Below are 26,545 nucleotides of genomic sequence, written 5' to 3'. Positions count from 1 at the left end.
CCCGCCCCTCCCCAGGAGGGAAAGGGCAGCTGCCAGTCGCTCAGCTCACAGGCACCGGGCCCCGGCCCAGAGAGCTCACGGGCGCCGGGGCCCGGCCCAGAGAGCTCACGGGCACTGGGGCCCGGCCCAGAGAGCTCACGGGCGCCGGGCCCGGCCCAGAGAGCTCACGGGCACTGGGGCCCGGCCCAGAGAGCTCACGGGCACCGGCCCAGAGAACAAGACCGCTTGCTGCCGCCACCACTTCAGGTGGGTCCTGGGCTGAGGGGCTTCCGCACCCCCTGTAGGACCAGCTTAGCTGCATATCCCAGCCCCCACCCCACTCCCAGCTCCGTCACAGGGCCCTGTCTCTCAGGGAGGGCAGGGGACCCCTGGGGGCAGCTAGGAGACGCTGGCCCTCACTCTCCTTACTCTCCGCTGCCTTGCACACGCACTGACACACAGGCCTCGCACACACACTCAGGCGCTTCCACAGCCTGGCTTTTCTTGGGTTCCCCTGCACTGAGCTGATTTTGTCTCCTCTGCCCACCCCTGCCAGGGCAAGCCATGGACCCCCCTGAGATGCTCGTCAAGGACCCGTATGCCCATGTCAGCATCCCGAGGGCTCACCTGCGGCCCGAGCTGGGGCAGCAGCTGGACGCGGCTCCATCCTCCTTGGAGTCTCAGCCTCTGCCCGTGGGGTCCTGCACCCTGGAGCCTACCGAGGAGGCCCCAGGGCCCCAGGGTGCCAAGGGGCCTGCCTCCATCCAAGGCCAGCAGGCCTGGCAGCAGCCCTGCACCCCCCATGGCAGTGGGCAGGGCCAGGCAGGACTGACCTATGCTGGCCTGCCGCCGATGGGGTGTGGCGGCAACACTGCCCACCACTGCTGGTGCTGTGTCATTTCCTAGCCTGGCCCCTGGGCCGCAGGGCCTGCTGCGCGGCGCCCCCACACGGCAAGCCGGGCCTCTGCTCAGGTGGCCACAGCAGTGCCTGGACAGTTGGAACAGCCACTGGCCTGTTGTCATGGGTGTTGGCTGCTCCCCACCCTGGACAGCGGCACCTACCCACCGAGAAGGCTGACAGCTCAGCCCCTGCCCCTGAAACAGAGCCTGGGCATTAGCCATAATGGCAGCCCCGGGGACACCCTTGACCACCTCTTCAAGGCCCAGGGCCAGGCAGTAAAGCAGGACGAGCTTCGTCCCGGCCCCTCTTCCTTGCTGCTACCCGCTTTGGGAGGGTCCCAGGCTGGAGGCCACCACAGGCTGCCAGCCGCTATGGGACATTCCGGGGTGGGGCAGCCTCATGACAACCTAACCTGCTCTGCACTCTCAGGTTGGCCCAGAGGCTGGACAGGAAGGCTGGTCGGGCCTGGGTTTGAGCTGCCCTGCATTCCCTGGGGCCGAGGGTGAGCATGGGAGACAAGAGAGTCTGCGGGTCACACAGCAGGAGCATGCTGGGCCTGGAACCAGGAGTAGAGCCCGAGAGAAGCCTCCAGGAGGAGGACTGTGCTGGCAGCACAGTGGTGGGCGGCACCAGCGCGGGCAGGTTTCCAGGAGTGGAAGCCCAGGTGGCCAGCACCAAGCCTGCCCACCCGTGACTCACTGCCCTGCCTCGGCCGGGGTGTTTTCCTGGTTTCCCACAGAACATCCAATTCCTGAACATCTGCCGTGTGCTTCTCCCCGCTGTCCTGCCTCTGGGGCCTGGGCTTTGTGGAGGTGGGCAGAGAAGGCGCTGGGCCAGACCCATCCCCCACCTGTCCAAGCAGCACAGCGCACCTGCGTCAGGGGCATGTGGGGAGCTGAGCCGTTTGGCACGGGGGTGAGGCCGGGATGCCGGTGTGAAGACTGAGCAGCGAGGCCGGTACCGGGCACACTGATGTTTCCGGGACCAGGCAGAGAGAGCCGGAGGAGGCCAAGCTGGCCCCGCAGGATGGACGTGTCCTGGTGCCAGCCTTCCCCCGACCCCTAGTGACTGGCCACACGGCAGGACTGGTCCCTGGGTGTGGGCAGGCGTGTCACTGGCCTGACTCCACGGGGCTCAGGCTCCCGGCCCTGCCCCATGACTGGCCCGCACAGGAAGATGACCCCACCTGGGCCAGTCACCAAAAACCCATCTGACCAGCCCAGGAGGCGGGGGCCTGCCGGGATGGCAGGAGTAAGGAGGGGACCCTCTGGGCCTGGCTTCCTCTAGCGGGACAGAGAGGGTTCTGGGGTCCTGACCTCAACCCACCCTTCCCAACACACCCCATTCTGTTATGTCACTGGGCTGGCCCCAGAGCTTTGACCAGGCAGAGGCCAGGGGGAGGTGACCTCTGAGGAGGGCATCCGGAGCTGCCCGCGGTGCCCTGCACCTCAGAGAGTTTCTGGGTGGTCGCTGTATGAGTGGGGATCTCCACTCCTGTGCTGGAGGGCCTCCTTGCAGCCTTACGGGGCTGGCTTGTGATGGGAACATGACAGGCCTAGCCCAGACAGGGACAAAGGCAATGGGACAAATCAATATGGACACACACACTGTGACTGTGCTTGAGCCACAGAGCAGAAGGACCCCTCAGAGCTCTGAGCTGGTGGGGGTCCTGGCAGGCTTCCTGGAAGAGGTGACGCTTGAACTAAGAGCTGAAGAACAGGCATCACCCAGGTCAAAGCCAAAAAGCTTTCCCATCGTGAGGTGGGGGTGGAGTATGAGTGCGGGTGGGGTGGGCACAGGTCTGGGTGGACGAAGCGGGAAGATGGGCAAAGTTGAGTGGCAAAGCCAGGCCTGGGTGAAGGGTTAGTGGAGCTGGGTCTGCGCATGAAGGGGGCGGGGCAGGCAGAGTGGGGGGGGCCCTTATCTCCTGATGAGTTGGTGGTGCCGGTGGATCCAGTTGCAAGCTCTTTGTGGCTGAAAGGGGAGCCCACGCCTGCCCACAGCCACCACCTGCCTCCCTGCTGACTGGTCCGTGGTAGGCCAGTAACGCGAGCCCCAAGGAGGGAGCCGCAGGGCGCCCTGGGTCCCCCCTACGCCCAGCCACCCTCTGGCTGGACATAGCCACCCAGCAGAGCGGATGCAGGTAAGAGAGGCCTGCGGCTCAGGCAGGCTGGGGTGGGTTCGGGCCTGGGATGGCACACGAGAGCCACAGAGGGAGACCAGACAGCAGGGCAGGGTGCTGCCCAGCAGCTGTCACAGGGACCCAGGCTGTGCCCAGAGCCTGGTGTCCACCAGGCCCACTGGCCACCACCCACCCTCCCGTGTCCGCAGAGGCCTGGGCTCCTGTCCTCCGGGGGGGCTTCTGGTGCTGAGGCCCCAACCACGCAGGACAAGCATGGGCAGCCTGGGACGGGTAGGCTGCAACCCCCCTGCATGCCTCCCCCAGGATGCTGCCGCCAGAGGGTCCCCGGGCCTCCGAAGAGGGCACAGCCGCTGGGCCCCAGCGAGGTGACTGCGTCATCTGCTACTCAGCCTATGACCTCACTGGGCACCTACCCCGCCGCCTCTACTGCGGTCACACCTTCTGCCAGGCGTGCGTGCGGCGGCTGGACACGCCAGCCCACGAGCAGCGCTGGATCCCCTGCCCGCAGTGCCGCCAGAGCACACCCACGCCCCGTGGAGGGGTGGCCATGCTGGACCTCGACCTGGCTGCCTTCCTGGCCGTCAGGGCCGAGCGGGAGCCGCCTCGCACAGAACCCCAGCCCCCCACGCCCCTCAAAGGCAGCACCGCCATCACTCAGCAGCCGGCCAGGCTTTGGCCTGCCTTGGGCCCCCAGCCCCACTTCCCCCAGCCCAGATGCTGCTTCTGGGGCTGCAGCGGCCTCTGCTGGGACCCCCCAGGCAGCCCCGAGGCCTGAGCTCCAGCCGGTCTGCAGCACGCCTGCCCAGAACCTCTGGCACGTCTGCCCAGAACAGCCTGGCGGCAGAGTGTCCCGGGTGCCACTCTGCGTGTTCACCCCGGGGCCACAACCTAAGGTCGGGAGCTGTGCCCACAGTACCGTAAGCCCCTGCAGGAGCTGGAATCCCAGCCAGGATTCCCAGGCCCCACGCTGGTCTGTGTGCAGGGGAGCGGTGCTGCTGTCAGAGGCGCCTGCAAGGCCAGCCCGGGTCCAGACCCAGCTCACAGGGTGGCTCCTGAAAGGGTCTGGGCTGCAGGCCGGAGCGGCAGGGCCTGGCAGAGGCTGTTCCCGGTCCTGCTGGAGCAGGTCTCCCCTCCTCTACAGAACAGCCCAGAGGCGTGAGCCCGGAGGGAGGGAGGGCCTCTCCCTTCACCCCTGGCCCGTGAGGCAGCCCTGCGATGTTCGTCTGCTCACTGAGCTCCCGCTGTGTCGGGAGCTGTTTGGGGAGGGTCCCCCGCAGGCACAGTCACTGCTGCCACAGGTGTCCAAGGAGGTCCAGGCCCAGGGTGGGGGGACCTGCCTGAAGGGCTGCTCAGGACAGCCGCTCCCATGCCAGGCCCTCAGCTTCCTTCTGCCTCCCCGTGGCCACCAGACAGGCCCTTCAGAGGGACCAGAGCATGTGCTGGAGACAGTGGACGCAGACCCCACCAATTGGGCTGCAGCATCCCCCCCCCCGCACAGGAAGGAGGCCCTGGGAGGGCCCATGGGGCCCGCGCCAGGCAGCGGGTGGCAGGGACGGACAAGAGAATGTGCTGAGAGGACACTCAGAAACCTCCGCCCTCCTGGGGACAAAGTCCCCCTGCACCAGTGACCGGTGGGCAGCAAGCAGGGGGCCAGGAAGACCAGGCCTGACAGGGAGGGGCCGGCCCCAGCCGGACAGCTCTTCCTCCCCACATCCCAGGAGCAGGAAGGGGACTGACCCCAATAAGAGGCACTCCACGAGCAAGGGGGCCGGTCAGGGCTCAGCTGGAGAGAGAACAGGATGGGCCGAGTCTCCTGGTCCAGGTGAGCTTGGGCAGTGGGCTGGGCAGCAACGTGGCCTGGGGGAGGGGCCTGGCCCGCCCTCCCCCTTGCAGATGACGGCATGACACCCGTGACCGTGACCATTGCTGCCCAGCACTGGGGCTGAGCCCGCAGGGAGCTCTGCCAGGCCCAGCCCTGCCCCAAGCCCAGACCTGAACTTGATGACCTCAGGGGCTGTTGCCCTCCCCGCCTACCTGGTGCAAAGGGCTTCCCTCTGGCTATCGGACCTGGGCAAGAAAACCACAGTGAGGTCCGTAGAGCTTCCCGAGGGGTCCCCAGGCTGGCCAGTCAGAGCCCCAGCACCCTGCCCTGCCTTGGGCAGGCAGCAGGCAGCACCTGGCGTGTCACCAAGTCATCCACTCGTGGAAGTCCAGCACTCAGGACCCCCTGCCCAGCCCCGCAACAGCCCTGAGTGACAGTGGGGCCTGGACGAGGCGGGTACCGGGGCTGCAGTGGTACCCCTCAGGGGCCTCAGCTCCTGGGTAAACATTAATGGGGCTCAGCGCACGGCAGGTCATGTGCGCGCCCAGCAGATCTTTGACCTGCAGCTGCTCCTGGCCTGTGTCTCCTCCCCGAAGGTGCCCCTCACTACCCACACAGGTAGGAGCTTCTAGGACCAGGTGGGGACCCAGGACACTGGGGTCAGGGCTGGGTGACCTCCAGGGCTTAGGCGCCCCCCCACTCTCTAGGAGCTGAGGGAGAGAGAGCAGCTTGGGGGCAGCAGGCTCCCCAGCTCCTGGGCCTTGGGCACTGGGAGCTGAGGTAGGCGGCTCGATGGGAGCTCCAGACCCAGCAGGCTGAGGAGGGAGCCTTGAGGTGGGGTGGGGGCGACCAAGCCCCCTGTCCTGCCCCCCATCACTGGAGGTGGGGCCCTTATCAAGCGGAGATGTTGCTGTTTGGTACCAAATACCAGAGTCTAAGCCGCGACCGGCTGCAGTGGTCTCTGTGACACCTGATAGGAAAGGCCCCCGAGTCCCCGGCTCCCGACCACTTCCGGCCACACCCCAGCACCCTAGGCCACCCACCAGGCCTTCTTCCAGCCAGGACCAGCAATGGAGCCAGGGTTCCCTCAACTCGGTCCCCCCAAACTGGACTGGGCTCACCTGACAGCCACTTGAGGTCACTATAGCCATCTCCCTGCAGACAGAGGAAGGGGACAGTCACCAAGGCCAACGGCGGGTGGGAAGGGAGGACAGCGGTGAGGTCTCAGGCCAGGGGACCCCAAGACCTGGCGGGCAGGGGGAGGAGCTGTGTCTGAACTGCCCTTCCCCCCAGATCTAGATTTGGGCCTGGGCCTGTCCCTGCCCAAAATCCATGCCGAGTTCCCTCACCTGCGCCCAGGACCCTCCTGCCACTCTGGACACAGTTGGCCTGGTGGACCAGAGGCTGGGAAATGCAGGTACCAGCAGCCCCAGGGTCCCGGAGCCTCGGCCTGCCTCCCTGCCCACCCACCTGGCCCCTGACCCATTGCTCTGGGGAAGCTGGGAAAGGGGCTCCAGCCCATCTGTCCCCAGGAGAGCCCAGGGGCCGGAACAGTTAGGGGCCCCCCTCCTTCCCACTCTTGTCCCTCACCCCAAGCCCCTGTGCCACAGTCCCCCCAACCCCTTTGGGCGCCACCTAAAGGTGTCCAGGAAACAGCTAGGTTCCTGGCCCTACCTGACCCTGATCCCTGCAGGGACCTCCGGTTCTGCCCCCATCTTGGAAGACAGGGATGTGGACCCCTGGGCCCTCCCTCAGCTAAAGGACACTGGCCAGTCCTGGAAAGGTAGGTCTGGAGATGCTGGGTAACCGGACAAACGAGGCTCGGACTTGCCAGGGTGTGACCGTGAGAGGGTTCTTGGGGAGAGAGAGCAAGGAGGGGGTTTGCCTCAATGGGCCCCATGGAAACCCGCCACGCAGACCACCACCAGGGCACCCTGGTCCCTCAGCTCAATGGCCTGCCTGCCCACCTGCCCTCCCTCCTCCCTCCTGTGGGCAGTGAGGCTCCCCGGAGGCCCTAAGGGGCTGTCTGCTTGGCCACTCTGCAAAGGAACAGAGGAGAGGGACCCTGGCCCTGTGCTGGGAGGGGGGAGAAGAGGAAGGGGCCTGGAAGGGGAGCCGGGGCGGGGGCAGGGTGGGGACTGGCTGAGGACAGCCCTGCCCTCTGTCCTCAGAGCTCAGCATGGCCGGCAGGGTGCTCCAGGGGGCTGCTGGCTTCCTCAAGGCCTGTGGGCTCCTGGGCAGCCTCTACCTCTTCATCTGCTCCCTGGACATCCTCAGCTCTGCTTTCCAGCTGCTAGGCAGTGAGTGACTGGCTAGGTGGCTGGGGGTGGGGCAGCCAGCCAACCGTCCCCAGCCTCAGGGCACCATCTCCCGGGCGTAGGCAAGGTAGCTGGAGACATCTTCAAGGACAACGTGGTGCTGTCCAACCCTGTGGCTGGACTGGTCATCGGCGTGCTGGGCACGGTCCTCGTGCAGAGTTCCAGCACGTCCTCCTCCATCGTGGTCAGCATGGTGGCCTCCAAGCGTGAGTGCCCCCCTCCCCTCCCCCAGGATGGTGGTGGCGGGGTGAGGGCCGAGAGGCTGATGCAGTGCCCCTACAGTGCTGACCGTGCGGGCATCTGTGCCCGTCATCATGGGCGTCAACGTGGGTACATCCGTCACCAGCACCCTGGTCTCGATGGCACAGTCGGGGGACCGGGACGCGTTTCGGAGGTGAGTGAGGTGCGGGGGAGGGCAGGGGCTGCGGCTGGGGCTTCCGACCACCCAACTCCGTGTGGCCTCAGGGCCTTTGGCGGCTCAGCCGTGCACGGCGTCTTCAACTGGCTCACGGCGCTGACCCTGCTGCCGCTAGAGAGCGCTGCGGCCCCCCTGGAGAGGCTCAGCGCACTGGCCCTGGGCGCTGCCAGCCTGCAGCCCGGGGGGCGCGCGCCTGACATCCTCAAGGTGCTGACACGGCCGCTCACACGCCTCATCGTGCAGGTGAGGCCAGCCGCTGCTTCCGGCAGGACCCACACGCCAGGCGTGGCGGGGAGGGGTTTCTTGGGGAGGTGGCGACAGACAGTCGAGGCAGATGTGGGCAGGGCGTCGTCGGCTGGGGAAGAGAGAGCACACTGGGCCGGGCTGTGGTCCTCTGAGCCCCCGGGGAGTCCAACACCAGACCCAGACTCCTCTGTCCCCCAGCTGGACGCTGATGTCATTACGGGCCGCGGCACAGGCAACGCTACCAACAGTAGCCTCATTAAGCGATGGTGTGGCACCGAGGTGCAGACGGTGAGGTGCCTTGGACCCCTGAACTCCGACCCACTGAATTAGCCGGTGCTGGCTACTCTGAGCCTGTCCTGAGCCCAACCCGCCTTGCCTCCCCAGACTGCAGGGAACAGCAGCACCTGTGCGGCGGCCACTGGGGGCCCCTGCCCTGCGAGGAACAGCTCTGCCGCCGAGGAGCAGCTTCCCTGTGAGGCCCGGCGCCCGCCCCAGCCCCGCCCACCCCGCGCGCTGGCCGCAGCTCACCCGCCCCAGCCCCGCCCACCCCGCGCGCTGGCCGCAGCTCACCCACCTCTGCCCCGCCACCAGGCCGCCACCTGTTCGAGGGCACAGCGCTCGCGGACCTGGCCGTGGGCTTCATCCTGCTGGCTGCCTCCCTGCTCGTGCTCTGTGCCTGCCTCGCCCTCATCGTCAAGCTGCTCAGCTCCACTCTGCGGGGCCGCGTGGGCCAGGCCGTGAGCACCGTCGTCAACGCTGGTGGGCCTTGGGGAGGCGGTGAGGGTGGCGGCGAGGAGGCCCGACTGCGGGTGACCGGCTCCCCCTCCGCAGACTTCCCCTCCCCATTCGGCTGGCTCAGCGGCTATCTGGCCATCCTCGTGGGGGCCGGCCTGACCTTCGCGCTCCAGAGCAGCAGCGTCTTCACTGCAGCCGTCGTGCCGCTCATGGGTGAGCACAACAGGTGGCACCTGACCGAGGGGGCAGGGCGTGAGGGGCCCGTGATGACCCCTGGCTCCCCCAGGGGTCCGGGTGATCAGCCTGGAGCGGGCGTACCCCCTCTTCCTGGGCTCCAACATCGGCACCACCACCACGGCCCTGCTGGCTGCCCTGGCCAGCCCTTCGGATATGCTGATCAGCGCCGTCCAGGTACCACCCTCCCGCACCCCTCCCCTGCCCCCAAGCCCCTCCCACTCCCAACACAGGCCTGGGGCTTGCGCTCAGGCTCAGCCCCCTCCTGTCCAGCCCTCTGGGCTGGAGGCGGCAGGCCTGCCCTGGGGCCTCAGGCTCGAGCTCTCCTGGGCCCCACCTCTGGCTGCCTGCTCAAACCTGCAGCCTCCTCATCTTCCGGGACCCCAGGGGCCCTGTGGGCATTTCTCAGGGTCCCAGGCCTTCTTCTCTTCCCCTGCAACCTTATCATTTCTAGGATCCTGTAGTCCCAGGGTGCCTTCTCCTCCTTTCCAGCTGGCAGCTCCCCCCAACCTCTCCTGAGGGACCACTGCATACTGCTGGCTGTGTCCCTTTGAGGCCTCCCGGCCCTCGGGGGCCTCAAGCCCCTCTATGCCAACACCTCTAGGATGTCCCCCACCCCCAGGCACCTAAACCCCACAGGCCCCTACGTGGACGACTCACCGTCCTCCTCCGTGCACCCTTGGCCGGTCACAATTCTGCCTCCGGGATGCCTCCCCCAGCTGCGCACCCCACGCCCAGTCCCACTCAATCCTGCAGATTCTCTCCAGATCATCCCGTGCTCCACTGCTTCTGTCCCAGCACCCTAACAGGTGCAGCTCCTGAAAGCCTGGATCTTGCTGGGCTGCTGCCCACAAGAAGAGATGAACCCCAGCCCTCCCCGACTCCCACCTGCTCTCTTGCCTTGGCTCTTTGTCCATTTGGAACCTCCCAGTGCAGGGCCCTGATCCACCCCCTCCAGGAAGCCCTCCGGACTGCACCCACCACACCGACTCCTCGACTTCTTCAGCAACCCCTGGAGGGAGTTGTGTTCTCTCCACGTGTGGCCCTGCAACTCCTCCTCACAGGAGCCAGGCCAGAGCCCAGGGCTGGGTGGCCAAACCCGCTCAGGGATGGCATGAGCGGGGTCACCATGAACGACGCGTTGGCAAGCTAAGCCAGCTCAGGGGAAGGTCGAATCCACGGGGTCATCACAGATGCAGTTACCACACGGGGATGCCGTACTAGGGCCCCGACCCTCAAAGTGTTGGGGGGTGCAGGAAGAGCGGGCCCAACACAGCTGGCCAGAATTTGCCCTCCCAGGCTGCCATCTCGGCTAACGAGCGGGACCGCAAACTGCCTTTGGGCTTAGTGCCCTTTCTGCCAAGAAAGGGAAGGGCAGGCGTCCCGGGGAGCCCAGGGGACCCCGTACCACAGAGCCCAGGCTCCTGAACCCTGCCTGCCCTCCCTCCCTCCAGGTCGCCCTCATCCACTTCTTCTTCAACCTGGCTGGCATCCTGTTGTGGTACGTGGTGCCCGTCCTCCGGCTGCCCATCCCACTGGCCAAGCGCTTTGGGGACCTGACTGCCCGCTACCGCTGGGTGGCCGTCGCCTACCTGCTGCTCAGCTTCTTGCTGCTGCCGCTGGCCGCCTGCGGGCTCTCCCTGGCGGGGAGTACAGTGCTGGCTGCAGTTGGGGGGCCCCTGCTTGTGCTGGTACTCCTCATCATCCTGGTCGCCATCCTGCAGCGGCACCGGCCAGCCTGGCTGCCCCGCCGCCTGCGCTCCTGGGCCTGGCTGCCCCTGTGGCTCCGTTCTCTGGAGCCCTGGGACCGCCTGGTGAGCCGCTGCTGCCCCTGCAAGGCCTGCAGCCCCCCTCAGGCTGCGGCCAAGGAGGCCCACTGCTATGAGAACCCCGAGGTCCTGGCCTCCCAGCAGTTGTGAAGAGCGGGCGCCCCCACCCCCGTTGACCTCTGGGTGCCCTGAGGGATCCTAGTGGCTGCGGACATCTGCATCACCTGCATCACCTTCTTTGCAAATAAACAAGCCTGTACCCAGGTGTGGGTGGTCTTCTCTCCCCAACCCCAGGCTGCGTGGTCAGGGCCCCACCTGCCTCCATAGGGAGCTGGGAGTGGGGCAGCGCCGTTGCTGCCCCCAGCGGACACCCGGGGCCCGCACTGAGCCCTCGTGGGAGCTGGCCTTCCCCGGAGGTGCGGCTACACAGCTGATCCCCGAGGCCCAAGCTGTGACTCTGTTTCTCTCCGCGGCCACTGGGGACAGAAGGCCCTAAGTAGTGGCCAATCCAGAGCGTAGAGACTTCCCGCAGCAAGAAGCTCAGGGTCCAGGGAGGCTGGAAGCGGCCGGGGCCTTCCCTGTGGGTACAGGAGGGAAAGGGCGACCGGCTCCCACGCACCGCCGCCGCGGAGGACGCGCGCGGGCAGCTCCTGCGCCATCCAGCCCCCTGTCGGCGGTCGGGCTGGAGGACGTCACGTGGCCGCGGCAGGGCCCCGAGTTCCGCAGGTGCGTCGGGGAGTGGGGCGGGGACAAGCAGAACCGGGTGGCCCCAAGGCGCCCTGCTCCTCTCCGTCCCCGTTCTGCCTCTATCTCTTTTTCCGCAGAGCGTGGCGCAGGCGCTGCAGAGCACGGCGCTGCGGGGTGGCGCGTGGCCGGAGCGGGGAGGGGCGGGGGGGAGGCCCTGCGGGGAGGGGAGTGGGCGGGCGCGGGGCTGCGGGCTGCGGCTGGGAGGGGGGCGGAGCGCGGGGGAGGCGAGCCAGTGCGCGGTTTCCCGGGTCCGCCAGCCTACAGTTGGCCGGCCGCCAGGGGCGCCACCCTGCCGGCCTGGGCAAAGGGGGTGCTCAGTGCCCCCCACCCCAGGAAGTGGGTCCTGCCCGCGACGCCCGGCGCCGCTCGCATCTGGAGGCCCCCACCTACGCGAAACACCTCGGCCGCGAGGCGGTCGAAGGCCTCCGGGCCAGGTGCCCACCTGGGGGTGGAGCGTGCGGGAGGGGGCCGCCCCCGCCCGCCCGCCCGCCCCCGCCCGCCCCCTGCTCCTCCCCGCAGCGCAGCGGGTTTCCACACAGGACAGCTTTTGTCTGGCGGCCGGGCGGTAACCGGACACCCCTTCAGCCCGGGGCTGCCCACAACCCCAGCCCGACCTCACGCCTCCGCCCTGAGAGGAGGGCATTGGCGGATCACGTGTCCCGGCACAAGTCGCGCACGGAGAGGGGCGCGCACGCGCAGACCTGCGGGCCGCTCGGGGTCTGGTTTGCCCCGTTAGCTGCTGCGGCCAGTCACCGCCTCCCGGTCCGTGGATGCTACCCTGATGGGAGCACCTTCCTTCCCTGGCCCCCACGTTTGCCTAACCAGACCCGGGGGGACAGGTGTGAATCGTCAGGAAGATGAGACCAGGGGACCCCAGAACAAATTATTGTCCAGGATCATGTCCTTTCACTTCTCAGGTCTCTCCGCCCCACTCCGTGTCCCCTAGTCCCTCTCAGCCCCTCCAGGTCTCCTGTCCCCCCCAACACGCTCCTGGGTCTCCTGAGCCTGGGGCTCACCCTGGCCTCGGAAGGAGCTAGTCACACGTTCTGAGAGCCACAGGGGCCTCATGGGAACAAGACCCCTGGGGCAGGCTCATTACCCCCTTTTGGCTTCCCCCCACTTTTGTAACCTCAGGACACACTTGTGGTTCTGACATCAACCTCACTCCCATGGAAGTCCCCTGAGGAGGGACTGGGCCTGGCTGCTTCCCTGGGGACATGGAGGGGGCAGGTCCCCCTCCCCATGGTGGGAAGGCAGTGAGAGGGGAAGAAAGTACCCCATGCACCTCTTCTTCCGGGGGCGGGTGAGGCCGCCCACAAAGGCTGACTGCTGGGTCCTTTGAGGCCGTGAACGACTGTCTGCCTGCTGCTCCTGCCTGGCGGTAACGCACCCTCCCGCTGGGACCATGGCCACCGGTAAACAGAGCCGTCGTTGTGGATGCCTCCGACAGCTGCAGGCTGGGGCAGGAGGGCCAGGCGCCTAGCACTCCCACAGCCCCTGCCCACTCTGCCCTGCGTCCCGCTGGGCCACAGAGCCGCACTGGGCCCAGACCGGCCCCCCAGCCCAACCTCTCCACCCTGCAGCAGGAACACCCTTGGCTAAGGGTGGGGACCTGCAGGGCTTACCCCCGCCAGCCCTGGGCAGCAGTGGCAACTGTGGTCCTTGGCCGAGGGACACGGGGAGCTTCCTGCTGTCTTGTTCCCAGTGTTCACTTTGGGAGGGCAAGGTGGACAACCTGGTGCCACGGGGGGCTCTGGGGCTCACACCTGGGTGGGAGACACAACCTCTATTTTGTTACCTGTAAAGTAGGGGGGCCATGCCGAACTCCCAGCCCTGTGTGCACTGGTCACAGGAAACAGGGACCTTTGCCAGTGGGGATCTCAGGCAAGTGTGGGGGGCAAGGAGAGAAGGCTTTGACAAACATCTCAAAGAGCACTGCTCACTGGCTCGCTTGGAGGAAAATCTGAGCTGCTCCCTTGCTCACCAGTTTGTGGGTTTGGGACAACTCAATGCTACCAGGCCCCAGGGCCTCCCTGCTGCAGGGCCAGGGCCGTGCAGACTGCTGCTTGGGCAGCTAAACCACTTTGCAGGGCACCGTGAGAACCCCGGATGCCAGGCAGTGACCCTGCACACCCCACATGCCACTGCCTGTGGCCAGCAGAAGCCGGGCCCACCTTCCTGGACTGGCATGGAGGGGGGACTGACCAGCACTTTGACATGCTGACTCACCCTCCAGGTCAGGACTGCAGCTGCAGACCACTCTCAGGGGATGCAAAGGCTAATCTCTATGCCGGCATGCTGCTTGCCCCAACAATTCCATCCACAGATTAAGTATAGAATAACACGTCCTAACGCTGCGGTATACCATGATACCGTAGTGTCATGTATTACACGGTGAAGAGAAAAGCGCATTCTCTTTAGGTAGAAATAAACAGGTATTGCCCCCAACACCCTTGGGTTGGTGAGCAAAGGAGGGTAAGAACCGCACTGAGAAAACCAGAATCTACAGAGGACCCAGTGGCCACGGCAATGGAGGCTGTCCAGGGCAGACCCAAGGTCGTAATTCCTGGTTTCTTAAATGTTATGCAAATATACTGCAAGTGTACTGTTTGTAAAAGGAGTGATTAAAGGTGTGACCACGTGTAATTTAACTGTTTTTCCTTCATAAATTTTTTTCCCCCCAAACAAAAATCAAGGACGAGTAAAAACATTTGTCCACCCAGGTGTACTGGTCCGTGGTTGCCCAGAGGCCTGGGCGCTGCCCTCGCCTCCACGCAGTTCTGTTCTCTCCTGGGGCCAAAGTCTCAAGGCAACGGGCGCAGGGCCAGCGCGGTCTCCACAACAAGCCGCTGCTAGGCAGGGCCCCTTCCCGCCCTGCCCTGCCCTCCTCTCCCCTCCCCGTCCCACCGGGCCCACTTCTCCCCTCCTCTGCCCCCTCTCCACGGGCCCGGCGCAGCGGGCCCACGTGCTCCCCCACCTGCCCGCGACGGGTGCGGACCAAGGAGGGGAGCAGGGAGCCACAAGGTCTCCGCCGCTCTGGGGGGAGGGCCCGACTCCACCGACACACCCGCCCCGCCGCCCCTTGGCTCCTGAGCCCCGTATGTCTCTGCTATGAACGGCTCCGCGCCCCTCGTCGGCTCGGAGACCCAGCAACCCGCGCTCGGCCGCCCTCCACAGGGCGCAAGGCGGGCCCGGGCTTAAGCGCTCGCCCACGGGGCGCGCCCCGCCTACCTTCCCCGGGCCTCGGGCCGGCCCTCCCCCGCCCTCCCCGCTTGGCCCCTCCCGAGCCCGCGCCCCCGCCCGCGTGGGTCCCCGCGGCACTGCGGCGGTTACCAGGACGCTGGCCCAGCGTAGCCAATAGCGCCGGCCTGTCGGCGTGCTCTCCGTAGCCAACCAATGAAAGAACAAATCAATCATTTGAAACACCCAATGGACAGAGCACCGCAGAGCGAAGGGGGGTATTTTGATAGGGAGAGCAGAGGCCGCGGCGGACCAATAAAGGGCCAAAGGCGTTGGGAAGGCGGGCGTTAGGCGGAAAGATTGACGGAGCTGCAGCCAATCAAATGAGGACGCTTGCTAGCCTCGCTCTGGAAACTCAATACGAGGCTGGCGGGGGCGGGCGCGGCGGCTATATAAGCACCGGCGGCGAGTCAGTTGTAGCACTCTGCGCGCCAGCTCTTCGGCTCTCGCTCCTTATTTACCACTGCCGCCGCCGCCGCCGCCGCCGCCGCCGCCATGAGGGAGATAGTGCACCTGCAGGCCGGCCAGTGCGGCAACCAAATCGGCGCAAAGGTGAGCGGGGGCGTCGGGGCCGGCGCAGGTCTTCCGGGCGGGGCGAGCGGGCGGCGGGAAAAATGGCGGCAGCGGGCGGGCGGCGGCGGCCCCGCATTGCGGCCCCGCGCGGCGCCCGAACCGGAGTCGGGGCGGGGGCGGCAGCGAGGGCCCTTGGGGACGGCCCGGCGGCGGCGGCGGCGGCGGCGGCGGGGGAGGGGAGGGCCGGGCCGCGCCGTCCGGGGCGGGGCCGGCTCCGGGCACCTCAGGCGTGACTCAGCCCCAGCCCGGCCCGCTCGCGTCTCCCGCAGTTTTGGGAGGTGATCAGCGATGAGCATGGCATCGACCCTACCGGCACCTACCACGGGGACAGCGACCTGCAGCTGGAGCGGATCAACGTGTACTACAACGAGGCCACGGGTGAGACCCCCGCGCCCTTTCCCCACCCCCCTGCCGCCCCGCGGCCCTCCCGTCGCTGACGCCCTCCCGCCCCCCAGGTGGCAAGTACGTGCCCCGCGCCGTGCTCGTGGATCTGGAGCCGGGCACCATGGACTCCGTGCGCTCGGGGCCCTTCGGGCAGATATTCAGGCCGGACAACTTCGTCTTCGGTGAGCTGCAGGTCGGGCTGGGGGGTGGCTTGATAGCCAGGGCGCCTTATAGGTCAAGGGGTGCCCAAGGTCGTCAGTTTTAGGAGCGCAGAGCCGAGGTCCTGATTCACTTTGCACTCCCCGTAGAAGCGGGGTTCAAGGACACTCTCCTTCCTTCTCGAGTCACTCAATCCCCGCTCCTAAAGCGGCTTTGGGGGGAAGGCCCAGCTGTCCGCACGCACGGAAGGAGCAGGCAGATGTAATCTGCCAGCCGTGCAGGCTGAGTCAGAGGCGGTGGCGGTTCCTCTGCCCTTGGGAATTGGCGGAGGCTGCCCGTGAGAGCAGTTGGCTTGTCGTTCAACTACTTTAGCTTGAACTCTTTATTTCTAATCGGGTACGTCGTTACGTTATCCGTGTGGGGGTCCATCTGCTGTACCTGCGGTGGGGGGGTTGTGTGTGGCCTCACGCCGTGTCATCTGGCCTTTTGGCACGGGTGACCAGTGGTGACCACGTGCCTGGCCGAAGAGCGACTGGCTGCTCTCCTTTGCAGGTCAGAGTGGTGCTGGGAACAACTGGGCCAAGGGGCACTACACAGAAGGTGCGGAGCTGGTGGACTCGGTGTTGGATGTTGTGAGGAAGGAGGCGGAGAGCTGCGACTGCCTGCAGGGCTTCCAGCTGACCCACTCGCTGGGGGGCGGCACCGGGTCCGGGATGGGCACCCTCCTCATCAGCAAGATCCGCGAGGAGTACCCCGACCGCATCATGAACACCTTCAGCGTGGTGCCCTCGCCCAAGGTGTCGGACACGGTGGTGGAGCCCTACAACGCCACGCTGTCCGTGCACCAGCTGGTGGAGAACACGGATGAGACCTACTGCATCGACAACGAGGCACTGTACGACATCTGCTTCCGCACCCTGAAGCTGACCACGCCCACCTACGGTGACCTCAACCACCTGGTGTCGGCCACCATGAGTGGGGTCACCACCTGCCTGCGCTTCCCGGGCCAGCTCAATGCTGACCTGCGAAAGCTGGCTGTCAATATGGTCCCCTTCCCCCGTCTGCACTTCTTCATGCCCGGCTTCGCCCCACTGACCAGCCGGGGCAGCCAGCAGTACCGCGCGCTGACGGTGCCCGAGCTCACCCAGCAGATGTTTGATGCCAAGAACATGATGGCGGCCTGTGACCCCCGCCATGGCCGCTACCTGACCGTGGCCGCCGTGTTCCGGGGCCGCATGTCCATGAAGGAGGTGGACGAGCAGATGCTTAACGTCCAAAACAAGAACAGCAGCTACTTCGTCGAGTGGATCCCCAACAACGTGAAAACAGCTGTTTGTGACATCCCGCCCCGCGGGCTGAAAATGTCAGCCACCTTCATCGGCAACAGCACAGCCATCCAGGAGCTGTTCAAGCGCATCTCAGAGCAGTTCACGGCCATGTTCCGCCGCAAGGCCTTCCTGCACTGGTACACGGGCGAGGGCATGGACGAGATGGAGTTCACCGAGGCCGAGAGCAACATGAACGACCTGGTGTCCGAGTACCAGCAGTACCAGGACGCCACGGCCGAGGAGGAGGGGGAGTTTGAGGAGGAGGCCGAGGAGGAGGTGGCCTAGGGCTGCGGTACCGGGTGAGGCATGGGAGCCGTGGGAACTCTTTATTCACTCAGCCTGTTCTCTGATAGCCCTGTCTTTCTGTGTGTGTATTTGTTCTTCTTGTCTCGACATCACATGCTGTACAGGTACCGCCATTAAAGCGTTTTCATAGTGTCTGGCTGCGCCTCTCCAGTTCCTTCTGACAGGCCTTGCGGGTGCTGTTGCCAAACGTCAGTGCGTAGTTGTCCTGCATGGCTGCGAGGGGCACCACTGCAGCTGAGCGGGCTCGCCACGTGCGCAGGGTGAGCACGCGAGTGGCTGCTGGAGGGGTCGGCTCGGCCTGCGAACACGCCGACTCCTGGGAGCTTGGGGCTGCCCTGGGCCCCTGCCCCCTGAAGGCAGGTCTGGCCTGTGCACAGGAAACCTCTAGAAGGCCAGCATGGTCTGCAGGCAGCTGGCCTCTGTCTGACTTTTAGTGTCAGGGCTGTGAAACCCTTCTACACTGGGGAAGAGGGGACGTTGGGTAGTCCTGCCCCAAGGGAATCGTGTGGTCACACAGCTGGCTTTCTGCCTGAGGTTCAGCACGGGTAAGGGAGCCCAGCCCCGGACGCCTCCCCACAGTGACCTGTCACCGTGACCTTGTCTGGGATGGGGGCGGGGAGCCTACTGCACTCACCTGGTATGAACCCCATGTAGAAAGGTATCAGACCTTGGCTTCTGTAGATGGTGGTGTTAGGCCACTGCGTTCTGGGCAGCCTCTCGCCCGGGGCACGGAAGGGATTTCTGAGCAGGAACTGCGGAAACAGGCAGGCGTTGGCATGTGCTGCCGCCCCCAACTGGTAACCGGTGAGCAGAATGTCCCGGTGGGTGCAAGGCTGACATTCTCCTGGGAATGAGTGGCTCAGGGTCTTTTCCCATCTGCAACACTCCGAGGCAGAGAGCCAAGACCTAGTCAGAAAGACGTTTGGGGGGCAGGGGCGGGCGGAGGGGAGCAGCCTCTTTGGGCCAGGCAGAGCCCCCTCCCTCCAGGGAAGCCAGAGCGTGGAGACCTCTGCTCGCCCAGGGATGGTGTCCACATACCTGGCTCTTGTCAAACTCATCTGTGGCCTGTGCGACCCCATCGCGAAAATTCATCCCTATCACCCAGGCAAAGCGAGGGACAAAGCCAGCATAACCTGGGGAAGGAGGAGCCAGGGCCCCGTTCCCAATCATGCCCATCTTCCCCCACCCGGGCATTCGCACCTGCTCCCGGGGGGTTAGGAAAGTCTGTCTGGGCTCCTCTCTCCCCCTAAAGAGACAGGAATGGGTCAGCAGGAGCTCCCAGTCTCCGGGAGGGCCCTTGGGCAGCCTCACTTGCTCTCCCCAGGTCCTGCCTGGGCCCTTGGAGCCTTGCGGGTGCGTGTCGTGCCCAGGCCCCAGGCACCCACCTGAGATGGCCTTGCGCTGGATCAGGTCGGGGTGGTCCATCTGGGGCGGCCTGTGGAAGCAGCCCACACGTAGTGTCTCCCGCTGGTGGGCTGGGGCCAGGCAGTCTTCCCTCATGCAGGGGCACAGCTGGAATGGGGAGGGGCAAGTCAGCGCCCCAGCCCCCACCGGGCTCTGGCTGTGGCGAGGCTTGATCCCAGTGCTCCCACTGTGTCTCTCAGTTACCTGGTACTGCGTGGGGGCCTCACGGGCAGAGGTGGCGCTCATCCAGGCCTCTTCCCCTAATGCCAACCGCAGGCCCGGGTGTCCAAGGTCCCTGGAGTCCCCCTTCCTGCCCGGTGGGCAGGGAGGGTAGAGGGGGTAGGGCACGAAGCCTGCAGGCAGTGGGACTTGCCTGGATACATTCTCTCCTCCCGGCGGCCCCTGGGCATCCACCTCCTGGGGTGGGAACCGGCCCAGGATCTCACAGTTCTTGTAGGGCTTCAGACCTGTATGGACAGGGCAGCCTTGAGCCACAGCGGGCATGGGGGCGTCCCCGGGGCTGCAGGGCCGGTGGGCGGGCAGCGGCTTAACTGGTGTACTGGCAGACGTAGGGCTCTGTCAGTTCACGGCAGGGCGTAAAAGGTGGCTGGGACTTGCTGAAGTCCTCGATGGACTTGGGCTTGGCTATGGGGGACAGCACGGAGCACGGGCTCTTCGGCACGCTGGCGTCCGCGAGCAGCTGCGCCGTGGTGCGCCCATAGGTGTTCCCCACCTGGTAGCGCAGCTGCGGGTAGAAGCCGGCATAGCTGTGGAGGAGAGAGGAGCCGGTGTGGACCCAGCCTACTGGCCACAGGCAAGATCCGCGACCCGCCTACAGAATGGGGTCACGGCAGCACCTGCTGTCCGGGGCTCTTGGGGCTTGAATGGGCAGCACAGGCCAAGCACTGAGAACAGGGCTGGCCCACGGGAGGGGAGTTCTGTCATCACCACCATCAGGGTCCCATCCACCCAGCCATCTTCCAACAACAAGGGTCTTAAAGATGAGGCAACGGGGAGCTCTGCCCCCCCGAAAGCATTGCAGGGGTGGTCTGAGACACAGGGCAGCCCATTGTACACGAGTCGGTCCCGCCAGGAAGGTATGGTGGGCATTGGGCCCAGATGGCGGCCACCCGGGAGGCTGGCGGGAGGTGGCACTTGAGCTGAGCGTCATTGAGGCCCGTGGGGAAGTGGTGTGGGCGCCATGGCTAAGCCCTGAGGGCGTCCACTGCTGCCCGGGGCCTGTGTAACGTCCAAGGGGGGTGCGTTGCTTTCCTCTTAAGATCTGCTCAAGAGAATGCAAGTTTGTCAGTCAGCTGCGCGCGGCTGGGGCTGAAGGTGAGAGCCTCTGCAGTGTCACCAGAGTTGGGTCGGGTTCTTCCCAGCCTTTTCCTTGTATGTGGTCTGAGTGTGTGTTGGTGTGCACACACACTCTGGAGGCCTGTTTCTATTCTTATTTATTAGGTTGTGCCGCACAGCACGCTGGATCTTAGTTCCCTGACCAGGATCCCACCCGTGGCCCTTGCAGTGGAAGCTCAGAGTCTTAAACGCTGGACGGCCAGGGAAGTCCCTCGTTTCTGTTGTTGGCATGCGGGACACCTAGCAAGGTGGCCTGGCATCGGTGTCCATCACTTTACTCCACATGCTCCTCTTCTCTTTATGTTTTTATTTATTTTTTTTGGCCGCGCGGCATGCAGGAACTTAGTTCCCCAACCAGGAATCGAACCCGTGCCCCCTGCGGTGGAAGTGCAGAGTCCTAACCACTGGACCGCCAGGGAATCCCCAGTTCATCTCCTCTTTAAAGCGCAGAGTGCTCTATGGAAGGAGAAGCCAGCCTCCCCAGCTGTCGCGCTGTCCCCAGTTTCTGCTCTCGACAGACGTGCTGGCCACCTGAGACGGCTGCTCCAGCAGGGCAGGTCGGCCGGGCCCTCTCGAGCCCACCCCAGCCCTCCCTCCTGGCCCCTCCAGCCCTCGGCCTCACCCCCATTTCCCTGGCCTTCCGGGTCCCCAGGTTCCTGCTCAAGGGCCTCACCCTCTGGCCTCAGCTTCCTGGAGACCCAGCTCTGGGGCCCCCCTCACAGCTGAGCAACCTTCAGCCCTTAGGCCCCGGCCTTGCTCCCCCATCCTCGGGGACCCCAGCCTCCCTGCAGGGCTCCGGCGCTTACCCAGGGATGTAGTGAGGTTCTGGCGGGAAGAGGTTGTGCTTCTGAGTAGCTGTCATCGCGCCTCAGCTCTGCCTGGGCTGCCTTCAGCCCCTCTCGTGCCTGCACCTGGCTCCTTCCAGAGAGGAGTTCTTGTTGCCTGGCAACCATTGTGAAGAGGCCCGGCATTGTTGGGCAGCACCTGGGCCGGGCCCCTTCCCATACCCTGTGAGCACTCCCGTTTTACGGGAGGCCCGGGGAGGCGTCTCACTGAGGACAGACCTAGAGCTTGGGAAACGGGGACTGTAATTGCAGCCCAGTCGGTCCTGCTAAGTAGTGAGAGGCAGGGTTGGGTTTGAACGCTTGCTACCCGCAGGGGGCCAGTACCCAACTGAAGGGCAGCCTCCCAGGGTGAGGCTAAGGGAGCCCCACCCCAAGCCCCCTCCTCAGATGCAAGGCCCTGGACGCTTTGGAGGCATTGCCACAAGGTTCCCGAGCCGGGGAGCTGCTGGGACTCTGTCCTGGAGGGTCTTTCCCCTGGAGCTGGGCACTATTTTCCATTTTAAAGAAATCCTGATCTGTGTGTGTGTGTGTGTGTGTGTGTGTGTGTGTGTGTAGGGAGAACTTTCTAACCATAAAAACGAAGAAAAATATCATAAAGGCAACGATTAGCGGGTTCAAATACGTGTCAAAAAACAGTATAAACAATACTAAAAGGCAGATGAGCAACTGGGGAAAAAGTTTGCAGCAAGTGTTATGTGCAGACGTGATATCAGTGGAAACAACCTTACAAAACAAACCTATGAAAAATTAACACCCCACAAGAAAAATACATGTGAAATGTGTCTATAGTCAACGAGGGCAGAGCCTCTGTCAAACGAATGCTGATGAAACGCTGATGCTGCACTTTCTGACGCTCCTTTGCCAGCATGAGGACCGCCTCTGATTTGGGAGCACAAAGGCTGCACAGGCTTTGACCCACCGCTTCCACTCGGTGCGTCTATCCTGAGGAAATGATCCATGTTTAGCTGAAGACAGGCGTGCACGTCATCCACCATGGCGGATGGCAGTATTTGTTATAGGGAGAACTCCCAGCGGCTCACGCCCAGTGACAAGGGCTCTGACAAGCTAGACCTGCATCTGTGGGTGATTATGCCCTCAGAGAACACCATGCACCACGGGAAGGGCCCTGGAGCACAGACTGGGAGCCCCCCGCCCTGATCAAAGGTATGTTTCCTCAAGGAAGTCTTTATCTGTCTGCCTGTCCATCTGGAGCACCTCCCGAGGCCAGGTAGGGTCAGCGTCAGATGGGAGGGCTCTGGAGAGGAAGAGACGGGGGTGCGGAGGAGGAGACATTCTTGGCCGGCCCCGCCTGGATGAGGCCAAGGCCAGGGCTGAGCTGGTTGGCTGGTTAGCTCTGGAGCGCGCCGCAGGGCCCGGTGTGCAGATGGACTCTCGCTCAGTCGGCCTCGTCATTGTCATTCCTTTGCGTTTCAGCCTCAGCAGCCCCAGCTGTTTGTGATACCCTCCAGCCTCTGTGCCCCCAAGAAGACAGGCCTCCCCACCTCAGCCCCACCTGGGCCGCCAGGCCTGCCTCTGGGGTGGGCACGGTCCACTCAGAGCCAACCACTGTTGCTCCACTTTTCCGAGGGCCGGGTTTTCCGCAGGGGCTCCTCCTGCGCTAGGGAGTCTCCCTGGACCGTACACCCTACCCCAACGCCTCCTTCAGCTGGCCCTGCACAGCTAGGTGCCCCCTGGCCCCTGCCCCCTTCTCCACCCTCTGCCAGGGCCTCAGTCCTCCCCAAAGCCCTACTAGAGTGGACCCCAGCCCCCCAAGAGACCCCAAAGTCCAGGAGAGCGGAAGGGTTGGGGCAAGAAAGTGGGGGAGGGAGGAAAGGTGGCCGAGCCAGGAGTCACGGGCGTGGGGCGGCTGAGGGTCTCCTGGCCATGGCTGATCCCAGGGCAACCCACCTGGCAGGTCAGGGGAAGGGCACCTCCAGGGCTGCTTCCCCAGGGAGTTCCCGGCAACGGGGTGGGGGTGGGGGGCATGACCAGCCAGCGAGGTCACAGAGCCCCGAGATGTCCCTGGGGGAGGGAGCCAGAGACCCTGACAATGAATTTTGACCAAAAGGCGGTGAAATTCCTGGCAAATTTTCACATCAATGGAGGCGAACACTGGACCCATGGCCCCCTAAAACAGAAGCCACTTGTGACTTCCCAGTAACTTCCCAGGGCGCTGGGCGGGCTGGGGGGCGGGCAGCTGGCGTAGGGTGGCTATTGGCTGGGGGCATGGTGGCCCCCAGGGGTGCAAGAGCTCCAGGCGGGCCTCAGGATGCTAACGGGCCCCTCCAGGAAGCCCGCCCACCTGCGCCCACAACCTGAGGGAACTGTGTGAGTGAGGGCTCTGGACCCCCAGCCCTGGGCCGGTCTGGGGAGGCAGGCCGGTTGGTGGAGGCCCGCCTGGAGGACCCAGGCCCAGAGCTTGCTTCCCGCCAGGGCTGGAGCGACGCCCTCCCGTCGTGACCAACCTGGGCGTCCCGGGCCCCACCCGGTACCGGGTGCCAGATGCTTCGGCGCGAGAGTGCTCCTCACTGCCCCACTCTTCACCATCGGCTCGCATGCACCCCACCCGTGACGTGCGCCCTCCCCGAAAGCCCCCACTGTCCGCCCTCACCCCCGGAGTGGGACCCCGGCCACCAGCGCCCCCATGACGCTGCCCCCACCGCAGAGGGTGGCGGCTGCAGGGCGTGGCAGACCGTGTGGTTCCCGAGGGAAAGCCCTGTCACCCAGAACGACTTCAACTGGGAGCAGGTTTGCCCGGCGGGTCCTGGGGTGGGGGCGGGGGCGGGTCCCCCGAGGGAGGAGCCTGCGGCGACTTTGACCTGCAGTGGCCCTCGCCCGCCGACTACCAGCCGCCCAGCCCGCCCGCCTGCCCGGCCTTCAGCTTCGGGGGTCGCCTTACTCCAGCTCCCCCCCCGAGGCCCGAGCCCACTTGGGGATGCTGCAGGCCTGGGGTGCAGGGCTGCGGGCCCAGCCCCTCCTGCAGGTCCCTCTGCCGACGGGGTTAGCTCCATCGCCTACAACATCCTTCCCGGGTGCCGCCTGCCGGGCCCCTGCCCGCCCGCTTTCTGCATGAGCTGCTCGCCCCTGCTAGTCTCCTGGGTGGGCTCCTGTAAGGAGGTGGGCGGGGGCGGGGGGGGAGGTGGTCACCGGGCAGAGGGGCCGGGCACGGTAACTGCACCCACCTTCCCTCTGCAGCCTGCACCCTGGGCCCGGCTGCCTATGGCGCGGAGGACTGCTACAACTCGCACTTCCCCTCCGCACATGGGGGTGGTCATCCAAGGCTTGCATAGACCCAAGTGCCACGACACTGGCCCCTTCTGCGCGCTCTCGAGCCCAGTGGGTGCAGCTGGCCCACCCAGTTAGCACATGAAACCCTGGCCTTCCGGGCCTGGGGGCCTTCCCGGGCCTCCCTCTGGAACTCAGTGCCCCCAGCCTGGCCTTCTGACCCTCTGGGCACCCGTGATCCACCCTCCGGGCCGGCCGACCCCTCTGACCTGTGGACCCAGCCTGGAGCCCAGCCTGCCCACCCCCCTTGTTATATAGAGATGCTGTTGCTTCTTCCGAATTCTGTGCTGTGCTTGGTGGTCTTGCCTGGTGAGCTGTGCTGCAGATGTGGCCTGCAGCTAACCTGTCATGTCCGGCTTTCTCTGGCCAGGGATCCCCCTTCCCTTCCCCTTCAGAGTGTCTCCTCTAGGGTGGGGTGGCCTGGGACAGGGTGGGAGGGAGCCCTGTGGGCAGTGTGGGACACCCCCATCTAGCCGCGCCATCCCGGAGAGGGTCCGGCTGCCAGTTTACCCAAGGATCAGGCTGCTTGCCGAGCCGAGGAACTGACCGTTGCAGTGGAGGCGGGGGGCAGTCTTGAGGTAAGGTCAGACTGCCCGGCCACCAGGTAGGGCCCAGAGGACCAGGTCGTTAGGGCCCGGCCCCCCTTCTTCCCGCACCTGCCCAAAGACCCTGTGAACTCACACGGGGCCGTGCAGGCCAAGCTGTAGCCGATAGACTCCCCAGGCTTCACTGTGCGGCCCGGCCCCTGCCCACAGCAGCAGCCTGGCCACTGGACTCCTCGTCACCATGGACCCGCCCTCCTACCCAGGGGTCGGCCCCAAGGCTGCCTCCCTGCAGGGGCCTCACCTGCAGCTTGTGGTGGCTCCTGTCTCTGCACCAATTTCCCCAGGGGTCCTCCCTGTGTCACCCAAGCCCTGGGCCAGGCCCCCTTCTCTGTCTCCTCTAAGCTCAACCCCTTCAAACAGTCACTGCACAAGAGCTGCTCCCATGGTGTTGGCATCATCCCTTTCCGCAGGGAAGCCAAGGACAAGTGAGTCTGGGCGTCGCGCACCTGTGACCTCCTCCAGGGCTGAACCAGCTGGGGGTCAAGCCCCAGCACCCTCGGGAATCAGAGCAGTGGGACTGCAGACCGTTGGCACTGAGCCCTGGGCTGACCAGCTCAGGCAGCGGGCAGCAGAGATAGACCTGGGGCACTCTGGCCTTGGGAGTCTGGCCCAGCGTGGGAGGACCAGGAGCCCTCCTCTCAGCTGCACCACAAGCAATCCCTAGGTCTCAAAGCCAGGAGTGGGACCAGCAGGAAGGTTGCAGCAATCCCTCGAGCTGGGCTGAGGAGGGAGGGTTTTCCGGAGGGGGCTTTCAAGGATGAGTTTGCTGGGCAGCAGGAAGGGAATTTATGGCACAGCAAACCTCAGAAGCCAAGGCACATGAAAAGGGAGAGGGTGTGATGTTTGGTGTGGCCAAGCTTGGGAAGACCCCGAGCTGGTGGGACAGAAGGAGGTGAGCTGGAGGGATGGAAAAGCTGCAGAGGGCTGCATGCTGGGTCCGGGGGCTTGCATGCTTGGCAATGGGGAGCCCACGGAGGGTGCAGGGCAGGCAGTGACTGCTGCAGGCACTGTATGGGCATCTTGCACTGCAAGAGATGAGGGACCCCCTGGAATCCAGGGCTCACATGTGCAGCGAGTTGGGCTGGACCTCAGCCTGAGGGCCTAACACTTTTGGTTAGCAAGGGGGATAGATGCTCAAGGTGACAAGAGGACAGCCATCCTTTGTCACCCTGTCACTGCGTGTCCAGGTCTCTGCTAGGCACTCCCTATTTGAGGCAAACTGTTGTTTTTTTTTTTAAAATAAATTTATTTATTTACTTTTGGTTGCATTGGGTCTTCGTTGCTGCGCACGGGCTTTCTCTAGTTGCGGTGAGCGGGGCGGAGGGGGGCGGCTACTCTTTGTTGCGGTGCGCGGGCTTCTCATTGCCGTGGCTTCTCTTGTTGCAGAGCACGGGCTCTAGGCGTGCGGGCTTCAGTAGTTGTGGCACCGAGGGCTCAGTAGTTATGGCGCATGGGCTTCGTTGCTCCGCAGCATGTGGGATCTACCCGGACCAGGGCTTGAACCCGTGTCCCCTGCATTGGTAGGCGGATTCTTAACCGCAGCGCCACCAAGGAAGTTCCCACACTTAGATTTTGGTCTTTGTGACAACACTACGGTGTGAGCTTCGCCGTGTGAGCTTCGCCGGGTTGGACAAGGAAGAAACCAAGTTCCAGGATGAGAGAGGGTCGTGCACCTGGTGGGCGCTGTGAGGTCAGCAACAATATTTTTCATGATTACTAAAACGCTCTTGGCTAAAATAGCAGCTATG

General features: G+C 65.0%; 6 protein-coding genes across 7 annotated transcripts; 5 read left to right on the top strand and 1 right to left on the bottom strand.

The window, feature by feature from the left end:
• Positions 1 to 72: 72 nt before the first annotated feature.
• On the top strand, positions 73 to 1,069 carry CYSRT1 (cysteine rich tail 1). Its single transcript, XM_082656860.1, has 2 exons — positions 73 to 246; positions 536 to 1,069. The coding sequence occupies exon 2, from the start codon at positions 544 to 546 to the stop codon at positions 883 to 885; it is 342 nt and encodes a 113-aa protein (XP_082512986.1). The 5' UTR covers positions 73 to 246; positions 536 to 543; the 3' UTR covers positions 886 to 1,069.
• A 2,258-nt stretch (positions 1,070 to 3,327) lies between these two features.
• Positions 3,328 to 3,798, top strand: RNF224 (ring finger protein 224; the record flags this gene model as incomplete). The annotated part of the gene is made up of 1 exon (XM_082657312.1): positions 3,328 to 3,798. One exon carries the CDS (start codon positions 3,328 to 3,330, stop codon positions 3,796 to 3,798), a length of 471 nt encoding a protein of 156 aa, XP_082513438.1.
• A 2,347-nt stretch (positions 3,799 to 6,145) lies between these two features.
• Positions 6,146 to 10,813, top strand: SLC34A3 (solute carrier family 34 member 3). The gene is made up of 11 exons (XM_082657575.1): positions 6,146 to 6,262; positions 6,539 to 6,628; positions 7,017 to 7,145; positions 7,226 to 7,369; positions 7,446 to 7,557; positions 7,629 to 7,824; positions 8,026 to 8,115; positions 8,212 to 8,299; positions 8,419 to 8,775; positions 8,849 to 8,973; positions 10,251 to 10,813. Exons 1-11 carry the CDS (start codon positions 6,178 to 6,180, stop codon positions 10,713 to 10,715), a joined length of 1,881 nt encoding a protein of 626 aa, XP_082513701.1. The 5' UTR covers positions 6,146 to 6,177; the 3' UTR covers positions 10,716 to 10,813.
• A 4,173-nt stretch (positions 10,814 to 14,986) lies between these two features.
• Positions 14,987 to 17,434, top strand: TUBB4B (tubulin beta 4B class IVb). Its single transcript, XM_082656625.1, has 4 exons — positions 14,987 to 15,104; positions 15,395 to 15,503; positions 15,581 to 15,691; positions 16,221 to 17,434. The coding sequence occupies exons 1-4, from the start codon at positions 15,048 to 15,050 to the stop codon at positions 17,279 to 17,281; spliced, it is 1,338 nt and encodes a 445-aa protein (XP_082512751.1). The 5' UTR covers positions 14,987 to 15,047; the 3' UTR covers positions 17,282 to 17,434.
• Positions 17,427 to 20,924, bottom strand: CIMIP2A (ciliary microtubule inner protein 2A; the record flags this gene model as incomplete). 2 transcript variants are annotated; one of them, XM_082656626.1, is made up of 7 exons in its annotated part: positions 17,427 to 17,515; positions 17,937 to 18,054; positions 18,341 to 18,435; positions 18,688 to 18,814; positions 18,911 to 19,173; positions 19,259 to 19,473; positions 20,869 to 20,924. In XM_082656626.1, the coding sequence occupies 7 exons, from the start codon at positions 20,922 to 20,924 to the stop codon at positions 17,427 to 17,429; spliced, it is 963 nt and encodes a 320-aa protein (XP_082512752.1). The 2 variants fall into 2 exon arrangements, with proteins under 2 accessions (XP_082512752.1, XP_082512753.1); XM_082656627.1 differs by having other exon boundaries at positions 18,688 to 18,769.
• Positions 20,925 to 22,957: 2,033 nt separating this feature from the next.
• On the top strand, positions 22,958 to 25,226 carry STPG3 (sperm-tail PG-rich repeat containing 3; the record flags this gene model as incomplete). The annotated part of the gene is given in 7 exon segments (XM_082656262.1): positions 22,958 to 23,064; positions 23,285 to 23,425; positions 23,573 to 23,796; positions 23,891 to 24,016; positions 24,103 to 24,167; positions 24,169 to 24,243; positions 25,140 to 25,226. Coding segments are annotated over 7 exon segments (825 nt in total).
• Between the last annotated feature and the right edge of the window lie 1,319 nt (positions 25,227 to 26,545).

The sequence above is a fragment of the Grampus griseus genome (assembly GCF_964374135.1).
Source record: "Grampus griseus genome assembly, chromosome: 6".
NCBI classification, from domain to species: domain Eukaryota; kingdom Metazoa; phylum Chordata; class Mammalia; order Artiodactyla; family Delphinidae; genus Grampus; species Grampus griseus.
This window is presented reverse-complemented; position numbering and strand designations above follow the sequence as displayed.